At 44.7% G+C, this 23,358-nt stretch overlaps 1 protein-coding gene across 1 annotated transcript in view; it reads right to left on the reverse strand.

Annotated features, from left to right (window-relative positions):
- The window catches only part of EXOC4 (exocyst complex component 4), a 410,988-nt gene that overhangs the window by 65,440 nt on the left and 322,190 nt on the right, over nt 1–23,358 (reverse strand). The window contains exons 12-13 of the mRNA XM_009462605.2: nt 7,803–7,939; nt 433–588 (exon numbers count right to left, since the gene is read on the reverse strand). Coding sequence (XP_009460880.1) covers nt 433–588; nt 7,803–7,939 — 293 coding nt within the window. The remainder of the gene's footprint in view (nt 1–432; nt 589–7,802; nt 7,940–23,358) is intronic.

Genomic DNA, 23,358 nt, shown 5'->3' on the forward strand with positions numbered 1-23,358 from the left:
GGACAGCTGGCCTCTCTTCTGTCCTTGCTGCATCTGAGATGAAGCTTCTGCTTTCTCCTTTCTCTTGAAGGATAAAGAGCTTCAGGATGGTTTATCCACCAATCCATCGTACGACTGATAAGCAAAGCCCAGAAACATCTCCAAAACAGATAATTTCCCTAATGATTTCTCGTTCTGAACAGAACCAAATCCAGGCAACCCGCAAGAAGTTCTCAGTTCAGCAAAGCTGGTGCCTGGCTTTAAAATCACGCGGTGTAACGGCACATGGACTCAAGTTTCCTTACTCCACTCGAGGAAAGACCACATCTCAACCTCTTCTCACACCTGGGGACAGAGCAGCTAGACAAACACCATAATTACCGTGTTTCCAGCAGGTTTTACCATTGAGCTACTCTCCTGGAAAGCCTTTTACAACTTCATAAAAAATGTTACCTTATAAAGTCTTCCTCCTCCTCTCTCTTGGGTCTCAGTTGCTTGGGCTGAGCCATGTTGCTCCAGTTGGGCAGAGATTTCAGGAGCCTGCTAATATCATCATCTTTAGCCCAGGACGCGCTGATCACCAGCTTTTCATCCGACTGCACAATGCTCCTACGGGGAAAGTAGCAACAACCACATTAGTGCGAAGCAAATTGTATTTTTCACGCAATTCTGCACATATTCATTAAAATCCCTATCACATATAAATGTGCATTAAGCATTAAGGAAAGGGTCCAAAGAAGAATTCAACAAAGAGCTCATGCGGAGGACATGGCAACATGGGTGGACAGGATAGAAAATTCTCTCAAACTCGCAACTCTTGATGTAATTTGATAGAGTCCTTCAAGGGAAAAAAGGCCATATTCTCCCCACCCTTGAAATCAGTCAACTTGCAATCATTTACACAACCGGAGGAGGTCATTCTGTACTAGAAGAGAGAGAAGGTAGTTTCTCCATGGCTCATTTATTCTCTGCAATCTCAATCGAGCTCGCCAGCCGCTGCTGATTGTGTTGTGACTGCAACGTGGAAACCTGCCCAGGAAGACCTGGGTGGAAGCCACCAGCTCACCGCACACCAGCTGGTCCAGCTTGGGGACCAGGCCTGAAGGAAACGAAGGGTCTCGGATCTTCTCTCCAGTCATCCAAAACAAGTAATAACAGAGATTTCAGCTGAATTGCATGTATGTGTAAAATTGAATCAAAGATCACAGCATATTCCAATTACGAAGACTTTCCCTGTTTAATATTTTTGGCAGTGTAACTAATCTGAAATCCTCACTGGCAATTGCAGGAGACAAATGGGATGCTGTATTTGGGGGAGTCAATTAGCTGCCTGTTTTTTGTGTTGGGATTCCTCACGAACAACCATCAGCATAGTCGTTGTCAATGTTTGCTACTTCACTGGCACGCTGGTGTGTAGAGAGAGGAAAGTCCTCTCCCATTCTTGGGTTGTTCAGTAGACCACAAGGATCTGGGAGGTGTTTTTCTACCTCTTAGAACAGGCAAGTGGGAGTTAAGGCTGCTGCTGTTTCCTTGTAGATCCTATCACTGATTTCCTTCTCTGGTGAGCATCTGGAAGGCTCTTCTCCTAGGAGGTCCTTGCATGGTGACCAGTCTGGACTGGTGCCACCCATCCACATCACTCAAAGCAAAAGCATGGTGGTGACCTCTCTGATGGGCAGCAGTGGGATCTTCTCTGCCCTCTGTAGTGGGAACGTGGCAAACCCACCGAGCAGCCAGCACAGTGTGACTTGAGGAAGGAAGCATCTGAAAAGACAAGGGCTCAGTGGTCCTGTTCCTATGGAGCGGCTTAGCTGCAGGTTAACAACAGAATCAAGATCTCCCTCATGCGCTAAGAGACTGATCACCTTCTACTATGCAAAAATACGGAAAAGGTCCCGGGACCTGTGTTTGCCCCTCAAACGCCCACCACCCCTTGCTCATAAGGCTACAAGACACTTAGAAATAATGCATTTTTGCTGTGTCCTACAATGCACGGGGTTGGAGAAGTGTAAATGCCAGACAGATCTTTTTCTGTTACTGTCTCCCAGAAGAAGTGGCTCCTCCAACATGGATAGAAACTTTGTGCATCAAAGAGATGCAGACATTCAACACTGGGTCTGTCAACCAAGAACTGGAGTTGCTGGGTGCTGCAGTATGGACGCATCTGTGCTGGCTCAGCCCATGTCAGCTCAATGTGGATATTGCAGAGCCATTTAGAATAGGCTAGAATAGACTATTTTTCAGTTGGAAGGGACCTACAACGATCATCTAGTCCAACTGCCTGACCAATTCAGGGCTGACCAAAAGTTAAAGTGTGTTGTTAAGGGCATTGTCCAAATGCCTCTTAAACACTGACAGGCTTGGGGCACCGACCACCTCTCTAGGAAGCCTGTTCCAGCATTTGACCACCCTCTTGGTAAAGAAATGTTTCCTAATGTCCAGTCTACACTTCCCATTTACTCAGCTGCACACTTCTGGATCCAAGCCAGGATGCTGCATGGGGCAAAGAGATGCTCAGAGCTGTCACTAGCATTCAGGTGGTTTTGGGAAGGGTCATGCAAGATCACAATGAAGACCCCACACATTTCTAAGGGGTTGATGTGGATTAACCCGTCTCATTTTAAATTTCCTGAAAGGTATGTTTTGGTCAATAAATAGAAATAAAAGTAACAACACACTGCGTATCTGTGTTTTGAAAAGGAAAACAGTGAAAAAGGCACTGAGATAGGAGCCAATGTTGATCTACCTTGAAAGAGAGCAGATTACTGCTTTTCCCACCAGCACAGAGCAACCTATCACTCCTTTCACCGACCACCAAGAAAACAACCTCTGCTCAGTAAGTACACACGATTTGTGAAAATGAATTTGTCACATGCACTTACATATAAATTTTCCTTCTCTTTAAATTTCATGTTCAATCTGCCACAGACAAAAGAATGAATTTTGCTTCCAGCCACAGAAGACCTCGGTGTCAAAATTTCAATTTGGCCTTCTGCTGCTGTTAGGAACTTGGTGTGTTTCCGCTAACAAAATAAGCTCTCTTTTTTTCACCCCGGTGAAAACCGAGGGGGAAAAAAAAAGCTCCACCAGAATCTCTGACATCTGAGATGGAAAAACTGAATTTCATGATATCTGGCCATTTTTCTGCCAAGGCAAGACAACTGTTCCATTGAATATATTAGCCAGTGCTTTGTCCTCTCCAGATTTAAATGACTAAAGTAATAGTCGCCTTCCCTTGGGAGTCTATTTCACAGTTGAACAAATCTAACTCTTGGACAAAAAAAAAATCCTGATACTGTGCTCATGTTTTATTTTACTCAATTTCATCCCATTACTCCCCGTTATTTCCCCTTACAGCTGCCTCAGCACTCACCACTTTCACTATTTACTTTCTTCAATTATTTACAGCCTTATCATAGCCCTTCAGTTGTCTACGAATGCAAGTCATCTTTGGGAGTCTTCTGATGGGAGTTATACAGAGGACAGAGCTACCTCTCTGTTTTATGATCGTTATTATCTGCTGTCCTCAAATATCCTATTGCTTTTTGTAGTGGGTGTCGGGGGAGGAGAGAGGGGAGGCTCTTTAGCTGCTATAGCAAGCTGCAAATCGAGCTTGGTGGCCTTGCTTTTCTAGGGTCAGTGTTTTCCAAGGGCCTAACCCACACGATTCCTGCTTTGCGCACCTTTCGGCCATGTGGGACTCATGGGTCCACGAGCCACTGCAGCCCTAAGCCAAATTCCCCATTGAAATCAATAGGCAGCTTCAAATTAGTCGATGTTGGGACGTTGCCACCGCTATGTGGGTCCCTTGGAGTTATGTCCCCATTCTTTCCCATGACTGCAAAACCTCCTGATTTTTATTGACAGGTTGGTTTTAATCCAAACACCCCTTCATTACGGAAGATGTTAAACAGGGTGGTACATACCCCGATCTCCATTAGACGCCCAGCTTTCCCCATCAATTAAAACCTCCTTTTTCCCCCACCTTTTCTTTCTAGCATCTCAGCCAGTTTTCAACCTCCGTAACTTCTTATCAATGTCAATCTAATTCGGGTCCTCAAGTAAATTATCACAAGACAGGATGACATGTTTTAGTACAGCTCAGAATGCTTCCTCTCAAACACCCCCCTTCTCCCAACGCCTATGTAATTATTCCTGCTGCTGTAATAGGGTTACTTGCTACCACCAGTGCCATAATCAACTAATTAATTCACAGCTCAACGGGCCAAGGAAAACGCCATCTGTTTGTACCCAGCTCCCGGGAGCAGGTAGGGAATAGGTGTAACACTTAGGTGATGGCACATGAGTGAGGAGGGTTCGTCCCTCCACAGCTCAGTGGGTTTTATCCAGCAAACATCTGCTGGTGGTAATGGTCCCAGATTTGCACCACTGTCGCCCCGAGCTGGGAGCAGAGTGATGGGGAACATCCCCCAACACAGCTGGGCAGCCATGGCTTTTCATTAGGAAAACATCTGGGGCCACAGGGGCTAATTGGACTCCGTTGCCTTGTGCCAAATGTATTTTTGAATAATTTTTTTCTCCTTCCAAGGCCGAGATGATGTTTCCATGCTGAGCACTGCTAAGAGTTTAAAAGCAGCGTGCTCAGCGTGTGCCAGGTACTGAACGGTCTGAGGGAGACAGACCCCTGCCCAAAAAGAGTCAAAAAGACAACTTGAAACCCAAAAAGTTAATGCAAGAAGGGGAAGATGCCAATAAGAAGCAGTAAACTGAGTGGCAAGAGCATTTCCCGGGGACTCGAGAAATCCTGTTTGACCGCAGACCCCACACCTTGGATGAATTAATCTGCTCCTCATTTCCTTATCAATAAAAAGGGGCTTAGTTTTATTTTGCCTGGCTAGAAAGCAGGAACTGTGATTTTTTTTTTTTTTCTCCCTCCATCATTTGGAGAGATTTAGGCCCAGTTTTACCCCACCTAATTTTACAGATTGAGCTAAGACAGTTCAGCCAGGAGGCTGGTCACCATAAGCTGCCTTCACAGCCGATGGAGAGAGCTGGGCACCTCCAGAGAGTTTAGGCACATTTTAATTAAGGCAAATCACTCTTTGGAGATGTCCATCTCTTTTTACAGACCAAAGAGAGTCATTTGGGTGACGGGTGCCTTTACTCAGACTTCAGATAGGTTGAAAAACGTGCAAGAGGATGGTTGTTCAAAGGGGAGAGGATGAAGATTGATGAGAAGGAGGTGGACACACAGGACAGAGTTTAAATTTGGACAACAAAATAAGACTGTGCAACTTCAATGTGAACATAACTAAACGTGGGGCCAATTTCTGTAGAAGGACATGGAAAGAGATTAGTTTTAGTGGTCAAGACAGCAAAGCTTGTCTGAGAAGGGTGCTGGGAAGAGACTAAAAAGAAAGACTCATGTCAAGGGTAGCTACCCTGAACTGGTCAGGTTTTTTCCTGTCCCTGTGATTCCTTCTATGGTCTTTCAGTATTTCCCAAAGCCTTGTAAAAATGGTTTAACTACGCAAGCTTAACTCATGAGTAGAGCTTCTTTCACAGCAATCTGCTGAAGCAGCAGCTAGACGTGGGCTGGACAAGGCTTAAGAAAAGCACTGCCAAGACAGCAGGAGGTTTTGTGGCTCTGCCTCCCATTTTTGTTTTCATTTTAATCCCTAACCCCTCATAAACTAGTCAGAAAACATAACTCACATTTGTAAACAGTCAAACTGAAATTGCACTTCTTACAAACACATAATTTGCAGAAGACACCTAGATCAGATTTAATATGCTGCCAAAATTCGTTATCAATTAAAACAGGAAAATCCATAGTGCTACTTATATAAATGTCCAATCCCTTCGTCTCCACCCCTGTTAGGTTTGGTTTTTTTTGCATTCCCTAGAAAATCAGAGCCAACTGGAAATCAAACATGAAAAATCTCAGCTGTGCATTTCTTAGTGCTGATGTCCTGACAGAGCTATCTGTTCTGCAAAGGACTCCGAATAAAACAGTCTTGCTTTGAGGAGCCTGTATTTGAATACATTTCATCCACGTTTGCTCATATTCCCCTTCCAGAAACACATGCACATGGGGAAGGAACGAATGCCATGTGCAAATCTTGCATAAACCATCTCTCTGGCTTCTCAAATTCTTACTATCTTGACATCTCAAGAACAGACACACACTCCCTTGCTCCGATAGCTTCGCCTGATCATATCAATACGCAGCTCTAGGGAGTTTATTTTGATTTTAAGCAGCTATAAACGATCCTTCCTCCACTAACTTTATCAACATGAGGATTTATCCATCTCAAACCTCCAGGGAAAACCCTGGACCAAAGGGCAAGGCTGCGCGGAGCCGTACCGACGCGAGATCCCTGCAGAGGGCATAACGTCCCCATGGATCGAACCGCTCGCCCCGGGAAAGCCGGGTAGCTGCTATATTCCTCTGCATCATTTGAAATGTATATAGATTTCTATTTCAGTCAGTCATTTGCTAGCAGCAAAACTAGAACGTTTCCTGTTTTTCCTCCTGCTGTAATCAGGATATTGCCAAATTAGGGCTGTCCTAATTACTCCTCAGCAGGTGCCAAATCCAGGAATGGTATCAGCAAAGGAAGGAAGGAAGGACCTTTAAGTTCAAGCCAAAGAAATTACATCTATTGTCTGGCTCAAGTCAGTGAAGTTTCATATAAAATATGAGCATTTTGGACAACGGCACACACGCGGCTACCAATTTACACGAGCGCTCAGATGAAGTTTAGCCCACATATGTGCTCACTGCTATTCTTGGCGTTATTAATAATAATAATGAGCCTGTACACAGACGCTCGCCAGCTGAAGCTTCTCCTGAATGAAATCAGGCAATAGGAAATAATTTCTTAATGCTCTTGGTCAGAAAACACAAGGGGCTTTTTCAGATTCCCCTGCTATCGCCAGCCTCAATTAGCCATTAAAGAAGATTATGTACAGCAGCTATTATAGCCCGTATTGCCACAGCATCTTTACTGTCTTTCAATGCAAGTATTCATCCCCGTGGCGCGGGGCACGGTTCTGGCCCCCCTCTCCAGGGAGGGCCATCTTACAGATGGGCAACTGGGCTGTACAGAGAATAAGTTACTTATCGACGGTTACCCAGGAAATCTATGATAAAGCAGGTATCCGAAGGATTTAATCCCCGCATCTCGGCATGATAACCCCGTGCCCAGTGGGACCACGCTGTGGTTGGGGAAGCAGATCACCCATCACCCAAAAATGCTGATAAACAAAGACAGCCCAGGATAGACCATTTGATGACCCCTTGAAAGAATAAGTTTACAGAAAGGTTTTTGGGAAAGTTTCAAAAAAACCAGTGTGCGTGTATTTATATGGTGTGTTGTGGTTACTAATTTCTATATTGCCATGAGATCTGAATACCCAAATGTCAATATAATTAATTAAAATATAGCTGAATCTCTTGGGAACACTCAAAGAGAAGGATCTGACTTGCTTTACAAGCAAGAAATAGCTATATACAGCTATTTATGTTAAAGATGATGCCTTACACTCTCCATCTCCAACCTGAGGTCACCTTTTGCCTGATCAAGAGAAAAGCCATGGGCTTTCTAAGCTCTACTACCACTGTCATCCACGTTTAAAGAGCCTAAACCACAGCGTGATGTGTATAAAGTCACCGGGAAACCAAGATTCTTCATATACCAACGATCACTATTTCAGATTTTTTCCCCATCTAGAAAGAAAGATCTTTGACGGTCCCAGCAGAGATGATTTCTACAAGTAGCTCCTTCCTACTTCTGCCAAATAGCAAAAGCCCAAGAGCAGTATCTCCAGCATACATTGGTTTCCAAGCCTGCCTGTACCTGTAGGCAAGGGTGCAGGTGTCCTTGTACTCCTGGAGTTTCACACACACCATGTTGAGGAACTGATCCGAATAGGCGCTCAAGTCGTGCATTAGGTTCATCAGGTCTTGAACAGTCTTCTCCACAATTACCGTGCTCTGGAAAAGAAAGAAAAGCACAAGTATGAATAGCAGGTTCAGCGTGAATCTTAATTTCAGCCTTCTCATGTTTTGCTAATTAGCGTCACAGATGCAACCGTACAGCTGATGCTCCCCGATGCTGAGCAGATGCTGGAGCGGCCCATGCCACCAAGAGATGTAAACCAGAACCAACGAGGAAAAAGCAGAAACCATGCAAGAGAGGAAGCGCGGTGGCTTAGGGGTTTGCATACCAGGTCTGACACTTTTAATTTCTGAGCCAGTGGGTCAGGACCAGCGGAGTTCACCAGGTCTTTCCTTCCCTAGATGAAACCTCAAAATGCAAAAGTGTGATTTTCAGAGGAACCAGGTACCCGCAGCTTCGCTGAGCTCTGCTTGGACTTGCAAACCCTGAGAATTTCAACCTGACCAATAATTCTGGACTCACAGATTGCAGACCATCCTAAAGACCAGGGATTTCACCCACCCCTCCCATTCATACAAACTGCACGTGCAGGGCACGAGCTTTCTGCCGGCGGCTGAGGTGTAAGCAGCACCTTGCAATCCTTTTGTTACCCCGAGCAGTGTATTACGATCACAGGAGCAACAGTGCAAATCTGCAAACTGAAAATGCTGCTCCACATCCTACAGATGAGCAAGTTTGGACAGCCTGCAGAAGGAGGTACCAAAATATCTGATAACGTCCAGCTTTAAAGCTTTAAAGAGTCCTGTATGAATTTTGGAATTTCTGAGGCACCCCAAGGTGACTTGGTGCGGTTTGTATTTATAACGTTGCCTGCTGTATCTAATTTGTTTGCTACAAACAAGACAGAAGGGAGGTTATCGAAGTCCCAGGCTGATATAAATTGAATTAATATTAGGCTCGGTAGAGTGAAGGGTTATTCCTGAGCTATGCACAAAGGCAAAGGAGGAGACCAAAGCATTTGGGAGCCCTGGTTCATTTGAGAAATTCTGCCCTCAAATTATACAGGGGGACCCCAGGGACCTCGAGAGAGCTGCATCAAGGCTGAATTTAGCCCTTTCTCTGTGTTAATCAGGACGTGAAGAAGAGTTAGTGACTCAGTTGTTTGCAGAGCAAAAATCTCATCAAACTCCGAATCACCGTCTCTGCCATATCCCCGCAAGCCCAACTTCCGTCTCTCTATTGATTTCCAGATTAAAGTGCGGCAGCATCGCTCTGATCCATAATCCCGCTCCTCCAGAGCAACCCCTGAGTGACAGGAATCGATTCGGCTCCGCTACCTGTCCCTGATTTGGTAAAAAAGCATCTGCAAACCTCATCCTCATTCAGAGCACACGACTCCTTAGCATGTGGGGGTTTCAGTGAAGGCTTAGTCACCGCCTGTGCTGCTCCCGATACGTCCTTGGCTCGCAACGGTACGTGGAGGGAAAAAAAACCCAACCTTCTCTTTGCTTGCTCCTGTATCTTATTAAGCTTGCTCTTAAGCAAATCACAGGAATTAACCGATCTTTCATATTGTAATTAGCAACAATTTAGGATTATTTTGTCCAAACAAAAATGTAGTCTGGCATAGCTGCCTCTCAGATGCTCTTGTTTACGCTGCTTCTCCTGTTAGTACAAGTATCTGTGTTTCAATAAATATTCAATCCCACCCTGAGCTTGATGCACACGGAGAACTACCAACCCTAAAGGCCTTGCAGCCCAGAGTCATCGCAAGCAAACGAAGCAGAGAACTGCAGAGAGAGGCTGCAGCAGCCACGGACGCTGTTTTCATACCGACAGGCTCCGAGGTGTGAGCGCAGCTCATGAGCTGCAGGATTCAGGTGTCACCCAGGCTCTTTGCTATCTCTGCTTGGCTGCTGGCGAGGATAAGGATCCACCCAAATGCCACGACAATGGGAGACCGATCTGGCACCTTTCCCTTGAGAGTAAACTCAAAACCACATATGCTGGGCTGATAAATGCGGTGGGAAAATTATCTAGTGATTTGGGGAAATTAGATCCATTAGATCCATTGGGCTAGAGGTAGGGCATAATCACACCTTCATTGCATTTGGGCTCGTGAAGGAGCTGCTCTCCTTCAACCTTCAAGCACCAATGACCACAATCAGTGCCACGGGGTTAAGCAGAGGTGCTTGACTTTGCACCTGGACGGCTTAAAGGTGCTCCCATGGCCAGCGTTGGTCTGTCAGCAGAGGAAAAGGCGACTGTCCAACCTGCTGACGTGAGCCACGGGAACATCTCTGACTGCACAAATGGAAAATAGAGAAGTTCTGTGCAGCTTCAGTCCAAATCTAAATCTCCTTCCAGGGGCTGATCCTGATCCTTAAGGGTGAGGCATTAAAGTTAACATTTACACACAGGGAAGAAAAACTCATGTAGCAACCTGGAAGACAAAAGCAATTCTTCTCCTCTTCGCATGGGTAGTCATACTTTTCATTTTCCACTGGTATTTCGCTGGTGAGACGTGGGTGGGATTTTCAGCAGACCCATGCTATGAAGTGATGCTTCTTAGCTTACCAGGGGAAGGATCTGTCCTTCCAGGCATCCCTGTGTGATAGCAAACTTCATGGGCTGGACGTGCAACCACATGAAGAGGAATCAAACCTGGTTGTGACCTTCCCCATTTCTATTTCTTGACATAACTCAACATTTGAGCAAACAACTTAAAAATCCGAAGACTGTATGTTAAAAGAGAAGGTATTGGTTTCTGCGTAGTTTCTCCCACTTACTTTCTCCTCTCTACAACAACATTAAAATCACAGCTAAGCTCCTGCCAATATCTTGATTTTAGAATAAGATCTTTTGATTTAAAGGAAATACAAAGCCACTTGCATGATTTAAAAAAAATAAAAGAAAGAAAAAAGGCGATTACCATATGAAAGAAGACAGTCCCAGATATGTAATGGCTATTTTTCTGTAACATTTTAACCTTTTCCAAAGCAATCCTGACACATCTGCATGTGTGTCTGGGGATGCTATGTATGAGGATGCATTAGGCCACGTTAATACAGCTGGATTCGTTAGCTGGGCCAGCGTAGGATCTTCTGAAACGCCGTGCGAGAAAATGAAAGGCAGCGCACGTATTATCAGAGTTACAATCCAGTTGCCTCTAACCCATCTGGATTCATTAACAGCAAATGGATATGATCAAAGCATAATTTTATGGCAAGACACTTCAATGAAGCCTTTTAAAAAAACCCACACTAACAAGGAAACTCATCCACAGAACAACATTCATCTCCTCGCACCTGAAAACGCTGCGTGGTGCTGAATCCTAACATCACGCCGAGGGTATGATTCATTACTCCTACAGCACATCGGGGTGAAGCTTTTAAAAGAGTCTTAAGGCTACTAAAAATAAAAAGAAATTCCTTCTTACGACCTCCTGTCCATTAGCTGCTGTTGAGGTGATAGGATAAAACAGAGCAGCACCACTCGTGATTAACACCGTGGGCTTTATCTTTAATGTATTTTGCAAACGTTTATCATTACTCCTTGATACGGCCCTTATTCTCCGTTGTGCTGATGCTTTAGGAAACATAAAGCAGCTCCAGGGCAGGTATAATTTACACGCCGACCGCAGGGCTTCCACCAGCCCAGAGGGATGGAGAATAAGCAGACCCAGAGGTATTATCCCAATAATCCCTTTGGGATTATTCTCTTCTGCAACCCCACCTAAGTTTTTAAAATGACTCAATTCTTCTACAGCAAGAGGGCACTCGATGTAAAATGATGCAGCTGGAGGTATGTTTTCAAGGGTCATAGAACCATAGAATCGTTTAGGTCAGAAAAGACCCTTAAGATCATAGAGTCCAACCGTTAACCCAGCACTGCCAAGTCCACCACTAACCCATGTCCCTCAGCACCACATCTCCCTGGCTTTTCAATCCCTCCAGGGATGGGAACTCAACCCCTGCCCTGGGCAGCCTGGGCCAGGGCCTGACAGCCCTTTTATTGAAGAAGTTTTTCCTAATACCCAACCTAAACTTCCCCTAAAGTCCCTTAAAATGCAGTTTCAGTCCAATAAAGATGGTTCCCCAATGATTCCCCAACATGCAGAAGTTCAAAACAACAGGTCAGGCCTACACAAACCTTCAGGTTTTCAATCTGTCATTTTGTTTTCCCTAACTTCTTGGCGAGGAGCACTTAGATTAGAGGAACAATCTCCACCCTGAATATTTTTTTTTTGCAGAAATTGCAGCTTCTCCCATGCCTGTTCCCTTGGTTCCTTTTTCTTGGGGGAAGAAGGCAAAGATGGGAATGTACCTGTGCAGGGATGTCTTCACTATGTGACGGGCTCTTGAAAACACAGCAGATGGAGGAAGAGACCTTGGCACTGGAAAGGTTGTCAATTATTAGTATATTATTGCCCATCACTTAAAAATCTCCTCGAGATGCCTTGGCAGAGGACGGCACCAGATGAGTGCAGGACGTGGCTGCCTTAAAGGAAATAAAGCCTAATCTAATTTTTAATTTGGAGTATAGCTGACACCCCATGATTTAGAAAGTGCTGTATGGAGCACAGCTGTAATTAAAGGCAGGACAGGAGAGATGTAAGGTTTTCAAGCATCTTCAAGCTCAGAGCTGACCCACAGCTCTGGGTTTGGGACCATTTCCAAAGGACACCGGTGGTTACGTCCCACACTGACACTTTGACATGCAACATTTATTCGTGCGTTTTCTTGTTGGGTTTTTTTTTGGTTTTTCTTTTTTTTTTAATTACAGCTTCTCAGCTACCCCCAAAAACGTTAAATTCACAGCATCTTCCTTTCTAAACCATTATTCATCCTCCTTTCCCAGCACTGAGAAGGTGTATTCAGCAGAGGGCTCCAGTGACCCATGCTGGGGCACTACTATTCCAGCAAGAGCCGCAAATATATAAATCACCGTGTCAGAGGAGGAAGCCTTCGCCTGCCCCAGCAGGAACGCACCATCCATATAGATTTGTTCCGCTCGATGCAGCCTCACCTGTCTCGGGTGCCGTGTCACCAGCCATGACGGTGACAAACTTCCCCACGAATTGCTCCAGTTCCTCCCGTGGAGGTGGGGTGCAGAGCTGGGAGCTGCACTTGGAAACTGGGTGATTGTGGTTTAGGAGATCGTGGAGTGTCTTCTTTCCTACTGGGAAGGCTGGCATTGCTTTCTTGTAGTACCTGTGGGTGTCAGGCTGATTCCTCGCTCTGCGATGAGTTGCAGAAATTAACTTGCAGAGGTTGGGACAGAGGCAATGAAGCTGATGGGCACGCGGTGAGAGCTGGCTCTGGATCTGTCTGAAGGCCAGCAAAGCATGGGGTGGTCTCCTGGCATCTCGCCGTTGGGCTCAAGCATCTTGCAAAGCCGTAAGCCAGGGTCCCGGCGGGATGCCATCCCTGCCCCACGGCGTGCGCTGGGGAAAGCTGCATGCCGGGAAAGTCCCCCTCTTTAACGCAGGCCCCAAGGAAACAGCATCCAGCAATGATCCATTTCAGCTTCTTTTCTTATACCAAAACTTCACTCTTCCTCATTCCCCTCTGGGCCCCCATTGCCGTTCCCATCCCACTTCTCTGAATCTCTTTGCAGGCAGCTGCAAAACTGCTGCCTGTGCCGTGCCCAACGCAAGTGTTCAAATAACAGAGGAGGTTTAGGCAAAATGCTCCCACCAGTCCCAGGGCACCTGGGATCTTGTTTGAGTATTTTTTCTGTCTTTCTGCTCAGTGGCTCCATCTCATCTCCTTCCAGGTTGGAAGCTGCTTGGCCTGAAGCGGGGCCAGAGGCTGCGCAGCGTTTCCCTCGGCACAGCAATGCCTGCGGGAGTGCAAAGGGGATGGAAACTTTTGAAACCCAGCTCACCATCGCTGCACTTGGGTATCATGCCAGCATAAATGCCACCAGATGCAATTAAGTGTTTCTAGCACGTAATGGGGTTGCGGAGAGAGAGGACTGAGCTCAATGTGCTCTTAGATACTGGCCTGGCATGCAGAATTCTGCATAAAAATGTGCAATTCCTCAAATACTATATAGGATCCGGGGTCTAGGATCCAGGATCTGGGGTTAATTTTATTATGACATTATCCAGTACTTAAAGGGTGGCTACAAAGAGGACAGAGGCTCTCTCTTCACAAGGAGCCACATGGAGAAGACAAGGGTCAATGGGTACAAGTTGCACCAGGAGAGGTTTCATCTCAACATAAGAAAGGCATTTTTTACAGTGGGAACAGTCAGCCACTGGAACAACCTCCCCAGGGACGTGGTAGCATCCCCATCGCTGGAGGGTTTCAAGATGTGAGTGGGGAGGGTGCTGGATAATCTCATTTCGGCTCCCTTCCCCCCAAGAGGTTGGACCAAATGATCTTTTCAGGTCCCTTCCAACCTGGGTTGTTCTATTCTACGATTCTGTGATTCATTAAAACGATGACTAATTTTATTAGGACATTTACAGAGACTAATGGTGTTCCAGCAGCCATGGGAGCGTCGCCAAAATCACACCCAAGGCGCTCAGCTCTACCATAGGAAAGCCATCCTGCCCGAGCTGCCTCCCCAGCCCGTGCCCCCACCCGCGCTCTGACCCGCGATGCTCCGCAGCATTCGGCTGCCAGTTGCAATTTGGTTATTCTGCTGTCAATTAATAACGGTTTGTTACTTGGCAGGCGGGTGAAACGGAGCTCTGCAGCGATCTCCCAGCATGTGCTTTGCTTTACCGGTGCTTTGCTTTACCAGTTGAGCTGCTTAAATACCCAGACAGGCTCTTGTGAGCTGATAAATATCAAGTGCTGTCAGCGCCTTGAAGGGCAATGGGAGATGGAGATAAAAAACACAAATGCATTTACTCCCTTTGCCCAAACTCCAGCAGTTTAAACAAATATCTTGCAAGGCCACTGAAAAAAACTATTCTCTCATCTCATTAGATGATATTATGTTACCAGAGTGGAGTTAGAGACGGAAATCATTCAGAACTGAAAACCAGGAGCTGAGGACCCAGTTTTCCCCTGAATATTGCGATTAACTGGCTGCTTAAACCTATTTGATGTCTGAAAAACACCCAACAGAAGCCCTGTGGCCGGGGGAGCGGGCATGGGCTGGGCAGGAGAGCTGGGTGCTGCCCCAGCTCCATCGTTGCCACGCAGAGCCAACCTGCACCCCTATTTCAGCATATCAGCACTGTGGTTACCCCCCCTAAAACAGAAAAAACCCAACCCCTGAACCAACTAAAAATTATTTTGTAGCTAACAGAGGAAAGATGGTAGTCTAAATCGTCTGTTTCACTGATTAGCAGTTATTTCACACTGAGCGATAAGGGGGCTTTTCAATTTGTTTTCTTCTGTGGCACATCCAGGGTTTACAAAGGGCTGGAGTTTTTAGTATGTATCAATTCAAATACGTGTTTAAATGCAAAAACTCTTTTTACGGTCTCAAAATCTGATAGCCTACTTTTCTCATACAGCATTTTGTTCAGCAAAATTCATTATTCCAGTATCAGTTCTGCAGAATCCTGCCTGTTACTATGGTTATACTACATCCTACTACAACTTTGCTTCTCAAATGCTCCTAGCTCCGAGGGATTTTTTGTTTTCAAACTAAAATTCTGCCTGTTTCACTGCAGGTGATATTTTTCTTTTTATGGGCTTTATTTGGAGAGGTCCTGAGCGCCTTCAGCCCCACAGATGTGAAGGGGAGCCCAGGATATGCTGTATTTCTCTCTCACCTTTAAATGTGATGCTGCAGCAGCTAAATGGGTGCACAAACAAGGTCTTGGATAGTTCTTATTTACCTGGCACTGTGGGATCCAGAAAACACTTGCTCCACTGAACTAGAATATTGATGAAGAGCAAAACGTACTTTTTTTTTTTTTTTTAAACGGAGAACATGTACCGTAAAATCTGCTTATTACTGTATTACCTTTGACCATGCAGAAGAACTGTTTTCTTCCTCTAAACACTATATTCATTATTTAAGATTTCACAGAGTCCGTAATTTGAACACACGAGCCTGTATTATACAGAAAGTTAACGTCAACTGTGGCCAACCCTGCTGAAGTCCAGTAAGTGTGCAATCAATCACAACTGTTTAAAGCGCAGAAAGAGGAGTCTGCCACGAGTATTTTCGAACTACGCTCTGCAACGATTTGAAAAAAAGGTAAATGATACTCATCGGCTCTGCAATTTGAACAAAAGCCCGCACAGTCTAAACGCACACGTGCCTTTTCTGCAATACGTGAGGCCAAATCCCACAGCCAGGGAGGGCTGGAGAGGAGGCACAAGGACTGTGGGCATTGCTGGGTGCAATTTTTTTGTTATATTATTTGTCCAAATTTGAGAGAGGCTTTTGCTCCAGATTGCGCTTCACAGCAAGGAGAAGTTTTCTTAGAAAGATCTCCCCAAATTTCTGATTAAACTACATCCCCTCTTACAGCATCACAGGTCAAAATCGGCCAACATCTACCTTCATGCTTTCTCCATCATGTAGGACATGGACTTAACATCTGGGTTGCAATTCAGCTCTTCCTCACTATCCTTAGTGACCGCTGTAGACTGATGTTCCCTCATGTACGAGACCAGAGCTCATTTGTCCCACCAGAAACCAATTCTGCCACCATCAAGACAGAACGATGTGACTAGATAACTACATATGAAAAGCTTTTTCCAATGAGAAATGCTCCGCTCAACTGCTTGCTCTACGTAGCCCAGATGAACTAGACTTGATGGTTATCATGACACTTCTCCTGTTCAGACATTTGCGTAGAAAAAGGAAAAAAAACTTTTCTTTTTGACCTCCTGAATGCCTATGACATTAGAATATTTTTCAAGCTCCTTATTTATTTTATTTAAGCCTTCTAAGGCAGCCATAACGAGATCCAGCGGATGGGAGCTGAAACTGGATCATACCAGAGCAGAAATGAGCTACGTGGTTTTTAACGGTGAAGGTAATTAACCACACGAACACCTTGCGATTGCGCGTGCTGGATTCGCCATCTCTGCAAGGCTCTAAATCAAGCAGAGATGCTTTTCTGAAAGATAAGCTACATTTAAACCGAAGTTATGGACTTGATGCAGAAATAACTGGGTGAACTTCTATGGCTGATTATACTGGAGATCAGATGCATTTACTCTGATTTTGAGCTCAAATACATCTCATGGCAAAAGATGCCCAAAAACAACTAGCCAAACAAAACCACCTTGCCATCCCAGAAGCTTTGACACAGAAACACCTAAAAGCAATGGCATTTTCTTCTCCAGAACTAGCAATGCAAATCTGTCCCCCAAAAAGACACCAGAACTATTCAAATCTCCCAAATTCTGCAGAAAATGGGAATTCTCAGCACGTCAACTCTCATCCAGTGCCCAGGAGCTTGCCAGCATGCCAAACAAGGGATCGGATTCTCCATCCTGCTGGAGACGGACCATCAGCAGAAGCCACTGAGCATCCCCTGCCAAGGCGGTTCTCACCTCCGAAAACACTCTGCTGTAAATCACAGCCACGGGACGAGAAGTATCTGCTCGAGGAGGTGTCTTTTGATAGTCTTCAAACAAACAAACATGTGTCTCCGATACCAAGCAGGCTGCTAACTCAGCATCGTTACAAGCTTAAAAAGCAGGACATACAAAAGTTAACACTTGGATAAGGATTTTCCTCCATTTATTCCCATTGCGCATCCACACGGGCAGTGCAGGAGATGAGCAGGGAAGGCAAAATTAGGTTGCACACAGGGGAAAGTTTGTGACAGTCCAATCTTCCAGCCTTTAGATTACTCTCCCATCACAGGCACTGGCACTTGAGACATTTAAATCTACACTGACTGATACAGTAGTAACTGCATAATAAGGAATACCGCTGCCTTGGCGGGGAGATGGACTGGATAACTTAATAGGTCTTTTGTATCTCTCACTTTTCTGATCCTGCTGAGTTCTGTAGCTATTATTAAAGGCATTTTTTAAGGTATTTTAATTTACTTCTCTAAATGGATTTCCATTCATTCACTCTCACCAAGTGAATGTTGTCAGGGACATTAGCAGCATGATAAAATAGCTGTAGCTTCATGCTGGTTTTAATGTGTTACATACACAAGAAAAGTCATTAGCTCTTACCCTTTAATATACCCTCTTTACTGCCGCATAACTGTTTATCACTCAAAAGTGCCAGGCACAGGCCACGCTCTTCCTTTATTAATCAATATACATTTGTGCAAGGCTGCAATGAAAAGGAATAACATCCAGTCATTTCAAGCACAGTTTGTACTGCAGGAGCTGAAAAGCTCGTCCCTGAGATTTTCAGCCCCCCTGAATATTCCCAGAACTGGCTCTTCTTAGGATTTTACACAACTTTCCCAATTACAGGTAAACTCACGGCAAGGTGATGATTTATTTCCCATGCACTGAGTGGCAGTTTTCTTCCTCCTTTGTAATATCTGCTCTAGAGCATCATTAGCAGCTGCAACACGATACAAATTGAATGCGGACCCTGAAATTAATGATGCTCAGAAGCAGGCCATCAATTTTGGAAGCAGAGTGAACCTCATTTTTTAAGAAATGTTTTCATATGGCTAGCCCAGTTTGGAGAATAAGACCCATCTGTATTATTTTTTATGAATACTCTATGTGCTCCGAGCTCTATTTTCTTCAGTCTTGGAGCCCCAGCATTTAAAGCGTACTTACTTATCAAAAGTTTCTTGCTAGAGAGACGGCATAGACATGCCCCATGTGGAGGAGGGATGCTCCTGGAAAGACACAGTGACCACACCAAGGGCAGCTGGCTGATGCAGCAACAAAAGCAATTGGAAATGATAGATGGAGAATGGCTTAGCAGGACTGAGCACCTAAAAGAAGATGATATTGTGCCCCTGGATTTATGGTGCCCATGTGGACACCAATGCAAAGACTGTAACTATGAGTGAAATTCAACAAGAATTAATGAAAATGCAAAAGATCACCAGAAACAAAATGGCCAAATAAATACACGAACTACATGTAAAGGCTTAACAGTTAACCCAGGCTGAGCTCTAAGAGCTAACCCAGGGTGAGCTTCCAGAATCAGAAAGAGGCCATTTCACTGAAATTACAGGCCCACTTGTCAGATTTTGGAACAAGTGTCTAAAAGCTACATTTGTAGGGTTAAATTACAATGTAGAGTGATAAGACCAATGTCACTAGTGGGTTTCTAGAAGGTAGCACCCAACATAGGGTTGTTCCTGAAAGACACAGGTCACTCAAACCTCACCTTAGAGCACTGCAATTCACATTTCTGTCTCGCTCTTCATTAACTCAGCTATAATTAATGTGATTAAGAACTCTGTATTTCCCAAAGCAATCTTTGGGAAACATGAGGAGAGTGCAAAGGCCCTATAAAAGGGTCCAGATAGCTACGTGCAATGGATTCAATTCCTACTAAGACATCCAAAAGTATATTAAAATTGGCAGTTAAATTTATTGTATTGTTTTCTGTTGCTTGACTTTATAAGCGAACACAGATGAAAATGCCGTTAAATGACAGGGACAGTATATGTTTCCTCTTCCCAGAGGCAGTTGTAAAAAACAGTAGACCAACTCAGCCTTGTTTAAGGACCCTCAACTAGTTATAAAAGCCTTTTTTCCTTAAACAGTAGTTTAGGGTTCATCTGTACACGATCCTTTTCTAAATGCGGGAACTAGAGAGTAAAAAAGAGAAATCTCAAATATTTCAAAATGCTTTTAAAGGTCACCTACCAGCAACTAACTTGAGATGGATTTCTGCAACTCAGCGGCTGTATTTTTGCTAAAACCCTTACTACATCAGTTTTGTGGAGAACTTGTTGCTACACGTAATGTAGCCTTGTGCACACGGGGCTGGACATTACCATTGACAGCTATGACTGATGGGCCACATCAATAGCCACTAAGTTGGAACTACTGGATTCTGCAGGGCTAAGGTTGATCTTAGTTTTAAAGGGGCAAAAAAATATTTATAAGGGGAATTTACACTCCAATGCACACAAGAGGCCAGCGATGGCCAAAGGATGACAACTTGGTTTCACAGCAACTTCTGATGCTTCTAATTTAGGTTGCCCCCAACAGAATGGGCAAAATCAAGACCTCTTCCACATGTGCATTAGAACAGACCTGTACTGAAATGCTATTTATAGACAAAACAGATCTCTGCCTGTCTCAGTGGTTAGGAAACCAATAGAATGGAGAGACATTTTTCTCCTAGACCATTCAGTCAGCACAAGGATTTGAACTCGGATGTCTTCTTGCACAGGCCGATGCTCTAACTGCTAGACTCTCTAGGACAAGAGACACTGGACTTCCCAGCCCTGACTTCCTTTGCTTCCAAAGGATTGCAAATATGTTGCTGGTATGGAGAAACCACAATACAAGTCAGCAAGAAAATGCCTTCCAACCACCTCCAGACATAACCTTAGTAGAGCTGAGGTCTTCTCAGAACAGCTTCCCCGGCTCCTCCTCCCAGGTACGGCTTAGCAAAAAGCAAAGCCACTAGGAAATGAGAGGCAACATACCTGAGGTAAAAATTCACACTCACATATGTCTACACACACAAATAGAATCCAAATATCCTTAGTCATGTGAAATCTTAATTTTATAAAACGCTTGGAATTGTGCAGAAGTTCCTAAGTTGGAAACTACAAAAGGATCAATTGCCTCTTCTCCTGCAAAAGGCAACAGAGGAATTAAAAGCTCTATAGTTTCATTTATTCCCTTTGTTTACTTCTCTGCGTTTACTCTTGTGACATGAGCAGGGTTCGAGTTGACCAATTTAAGGACAACTGAGGGTGCCCTTGCACAGGACTGGAGTCCAGCGCCAGCCCAACAAGGAAGATGCAGTGTTAAGTGCTCTGCCCAAAAAGCACAGAGAGGAGAAAACTCATACATTGCATGTGACGGCATCACTTGTGATTTATTCAATAAATTAAGCCTTATGTTCTACACATCAAAGACTAAGGAGATCACAGTTCTGTCCCTGGATGTCCCCAAAGGATTATTTTGAAATTCCTCATGCATGGAGATTGAGAGCAGCTCTCTCCAAGTAGCCGACAGCTTGTATTAACATTGCATTAATCAAAACAGAGTGACCACTTCAAATCCCTGGAGATTCAGGTCTGACAAACTCTTCTGCTCAGGAGATGGGAGAACAAACACCACCAGCCTTTGATTCTTGCAAAGACAAGCAGCAATTACAATGAGACTCATGGGCTGGGTGCAAAATTTAAATGCTATTAAAACACTGTTTTCTCCTGCTTGAAAAAAGCTACTTGCCTCTTCTTGACTCAGACCCCACCTGATGAGAGGTCCAACTGTGGGACCATTTCTGAAGCAGGATGCTTCCAAGTGTGAGCCATGGCGTGAGGATGGAAACCGGGAAAGCCATATTCATGTAGCACACCTTCTGGGAAGCAGTGATGAATCTGGAAAATGCCATTAGCCTACAGGACACCTTCCCTTTCAGACTGACCATCTCCAGTAGGAAAGGTTGGCCACACCAGCTTAAAACAGTGTGAAAACCAGATCACTTGGATGTTTGCAGAGAATCTCATAGACAAGGCACAAGCAACTTTCACCATCCTATTCACGTAGAAAGGGATGGAAAAAGAAAAGCTCTCAGAGAGCTCCATCTAACACCTTTCAACATAAAACAAGGTCTGGATGGTGGCCAAGCTCTACAGTAAATATTTGTGTTAGGAGCCAGCTGCACTGTTTGCCCAGCACTGTAAAATCAAATGTCATGTGTTGAGGAACACTCCTATAGATAAACCCTGACGTACGCGTCAGGGGAACCCTTACTTCCTCCAACTTTGTCCTCTCCCCCTTCCACAACCACAATACCCAGGCTGCCAAGACCCCAGCTATGCTGCTATGGTATTTTATCATGGTCTGCCCGCAGACCTCTACCTTAATCCAAAAAAAACAAACCAAACTTGAAGCAAAAAAGTATTCTGTTGCACTTCACAGTTTCCCACACTATGTGATGAATTTTCCTACTCCTTTGAGCTCCCTGCAAGGAGCAAAAAGAACTAATGAACTACTCAGCAGTTCAGCAACCATCTGCTTCTAACTCAGGAATTCCGTCGTAGCAAAGAAACGCAGAGCCCTGCGCAACCGCAAAATCCCGCTTCCAAAATACAGCAAAAGGGCGGTGAAAAAGAAGATGTCTTTTCCCCCAAATCACATTCTAGGGTGGGGGGGGGGGGGAGATCAAATTGGGAAATGAAAGACCCACTGGGTCAGCTCATTACGAGAGATGTCTAATAACAGCGGAGATGCCATTGTTCAATTCCCAGCCAGAGCGGGCAGAGCAGTAATGAGCAGTCCCGCTCAGCAAATGGTCTGGATGATACTATAGATCTTCCCTTCCCATCTCTAACTTGTGTATCATTTCCTGACAGTCCCATCTCCTCTTCCGAGCAGATGGCTCCCTACAGTACATCTTTAAGAGACCTCCCAGGCAGTTATGGATGGCAGAGAATGAGCATTTTGTTTTATCGCTTGCTCATACATTATTTTCCCCATGCTAATGACAGTCAAGTTATTGTCCTGTGAATAAATCCATTTAGGCCTCGCAATGTTGGCTGCAAGTGAGAAGGAGAGGGAGCAGAGGAAGCCAAACTTGGCACCAGCAGAGCACAGATACAGTCATCCACAAAACATTCATCTATTAACCAAACAGCGGCATTTCCAAACCCAGCAGGGTCACAGCGGAGCCCTGCTGGGAAACAGAAATTAACTCTGAATGGAGATAATTTGTCTCTTGAATGTTGTCATATTTGCAAGATCTCTCTGGCAATGCCGTGCTGCTAAGAGGAGCGATATTGCCGACAAGTGAACCAGATGAAATGCAAGCTTTATCGGGAAGCCAGGTGGCACTCAAGATCGCTTGTGCTGTCTTTCTGCCTCTGGGAGTAGCGCTTTGAATGCAAAGAAAGCAGAGGAGAAATTTGTCTCCGACATCAAATGTTGTTGCAATTAATGGCAGCAGATTTGATTCAGGTCCACGTAGAAGGAGCAAATTACAGTAGCTCGCCTACTACCAGGCTACTACTCAGATACTGCTTGCTTGTTTTTTTGTTTCATTCCTATGTAGGAGAAACATTTTTCTTCTTATCCAGTAAAAGCCGTGGCCGGGCCTGATGGGGAACACGCATCGGACGTGCCAAGGCACTGAAAGTGTTGAAGAAATGGGACAATCATCCCATTTGGAGTTTGTACAGGGTGGGAAGCAGTTAGACATTTTGGGACTGCCACTGGGCAAAAAACATGGGAATTTTTGGAGAGCGAAGAGCCATTTTAAATATTAAGTGCTTAAGAGGGAAGATGCATTACTGCAACATGGGTCAATCTATATTTATGCATCTTCCAGTCAAGTAGAACGAAGCAGGCATGTGACTATATAATCTCTCCAAAAAGAATTTCCTTAACTCCCCCCAAGTGAAGAGCCAACTAAATACCCTTGAAAAATTTATTTTTTTTGGCCAAACTGTATACACAAACTT

Source organism: Nipponia nippon, unplaced genomic scaffold, assembly GCF_047370975.1.
Source record: "Nipponia nippon isolate SJK-2023a ecotype South Korea unplaced genomic scaffold, ASM4737097v1 scaffold_3, whole genome shotgun sequence".
NCBI classification, from domain to species: Eukaryota; Metazoa; Chordata; class Aves; order Pelecaniformes; family Threskiornithidae; genus Nipponia; species Nipponia nippon.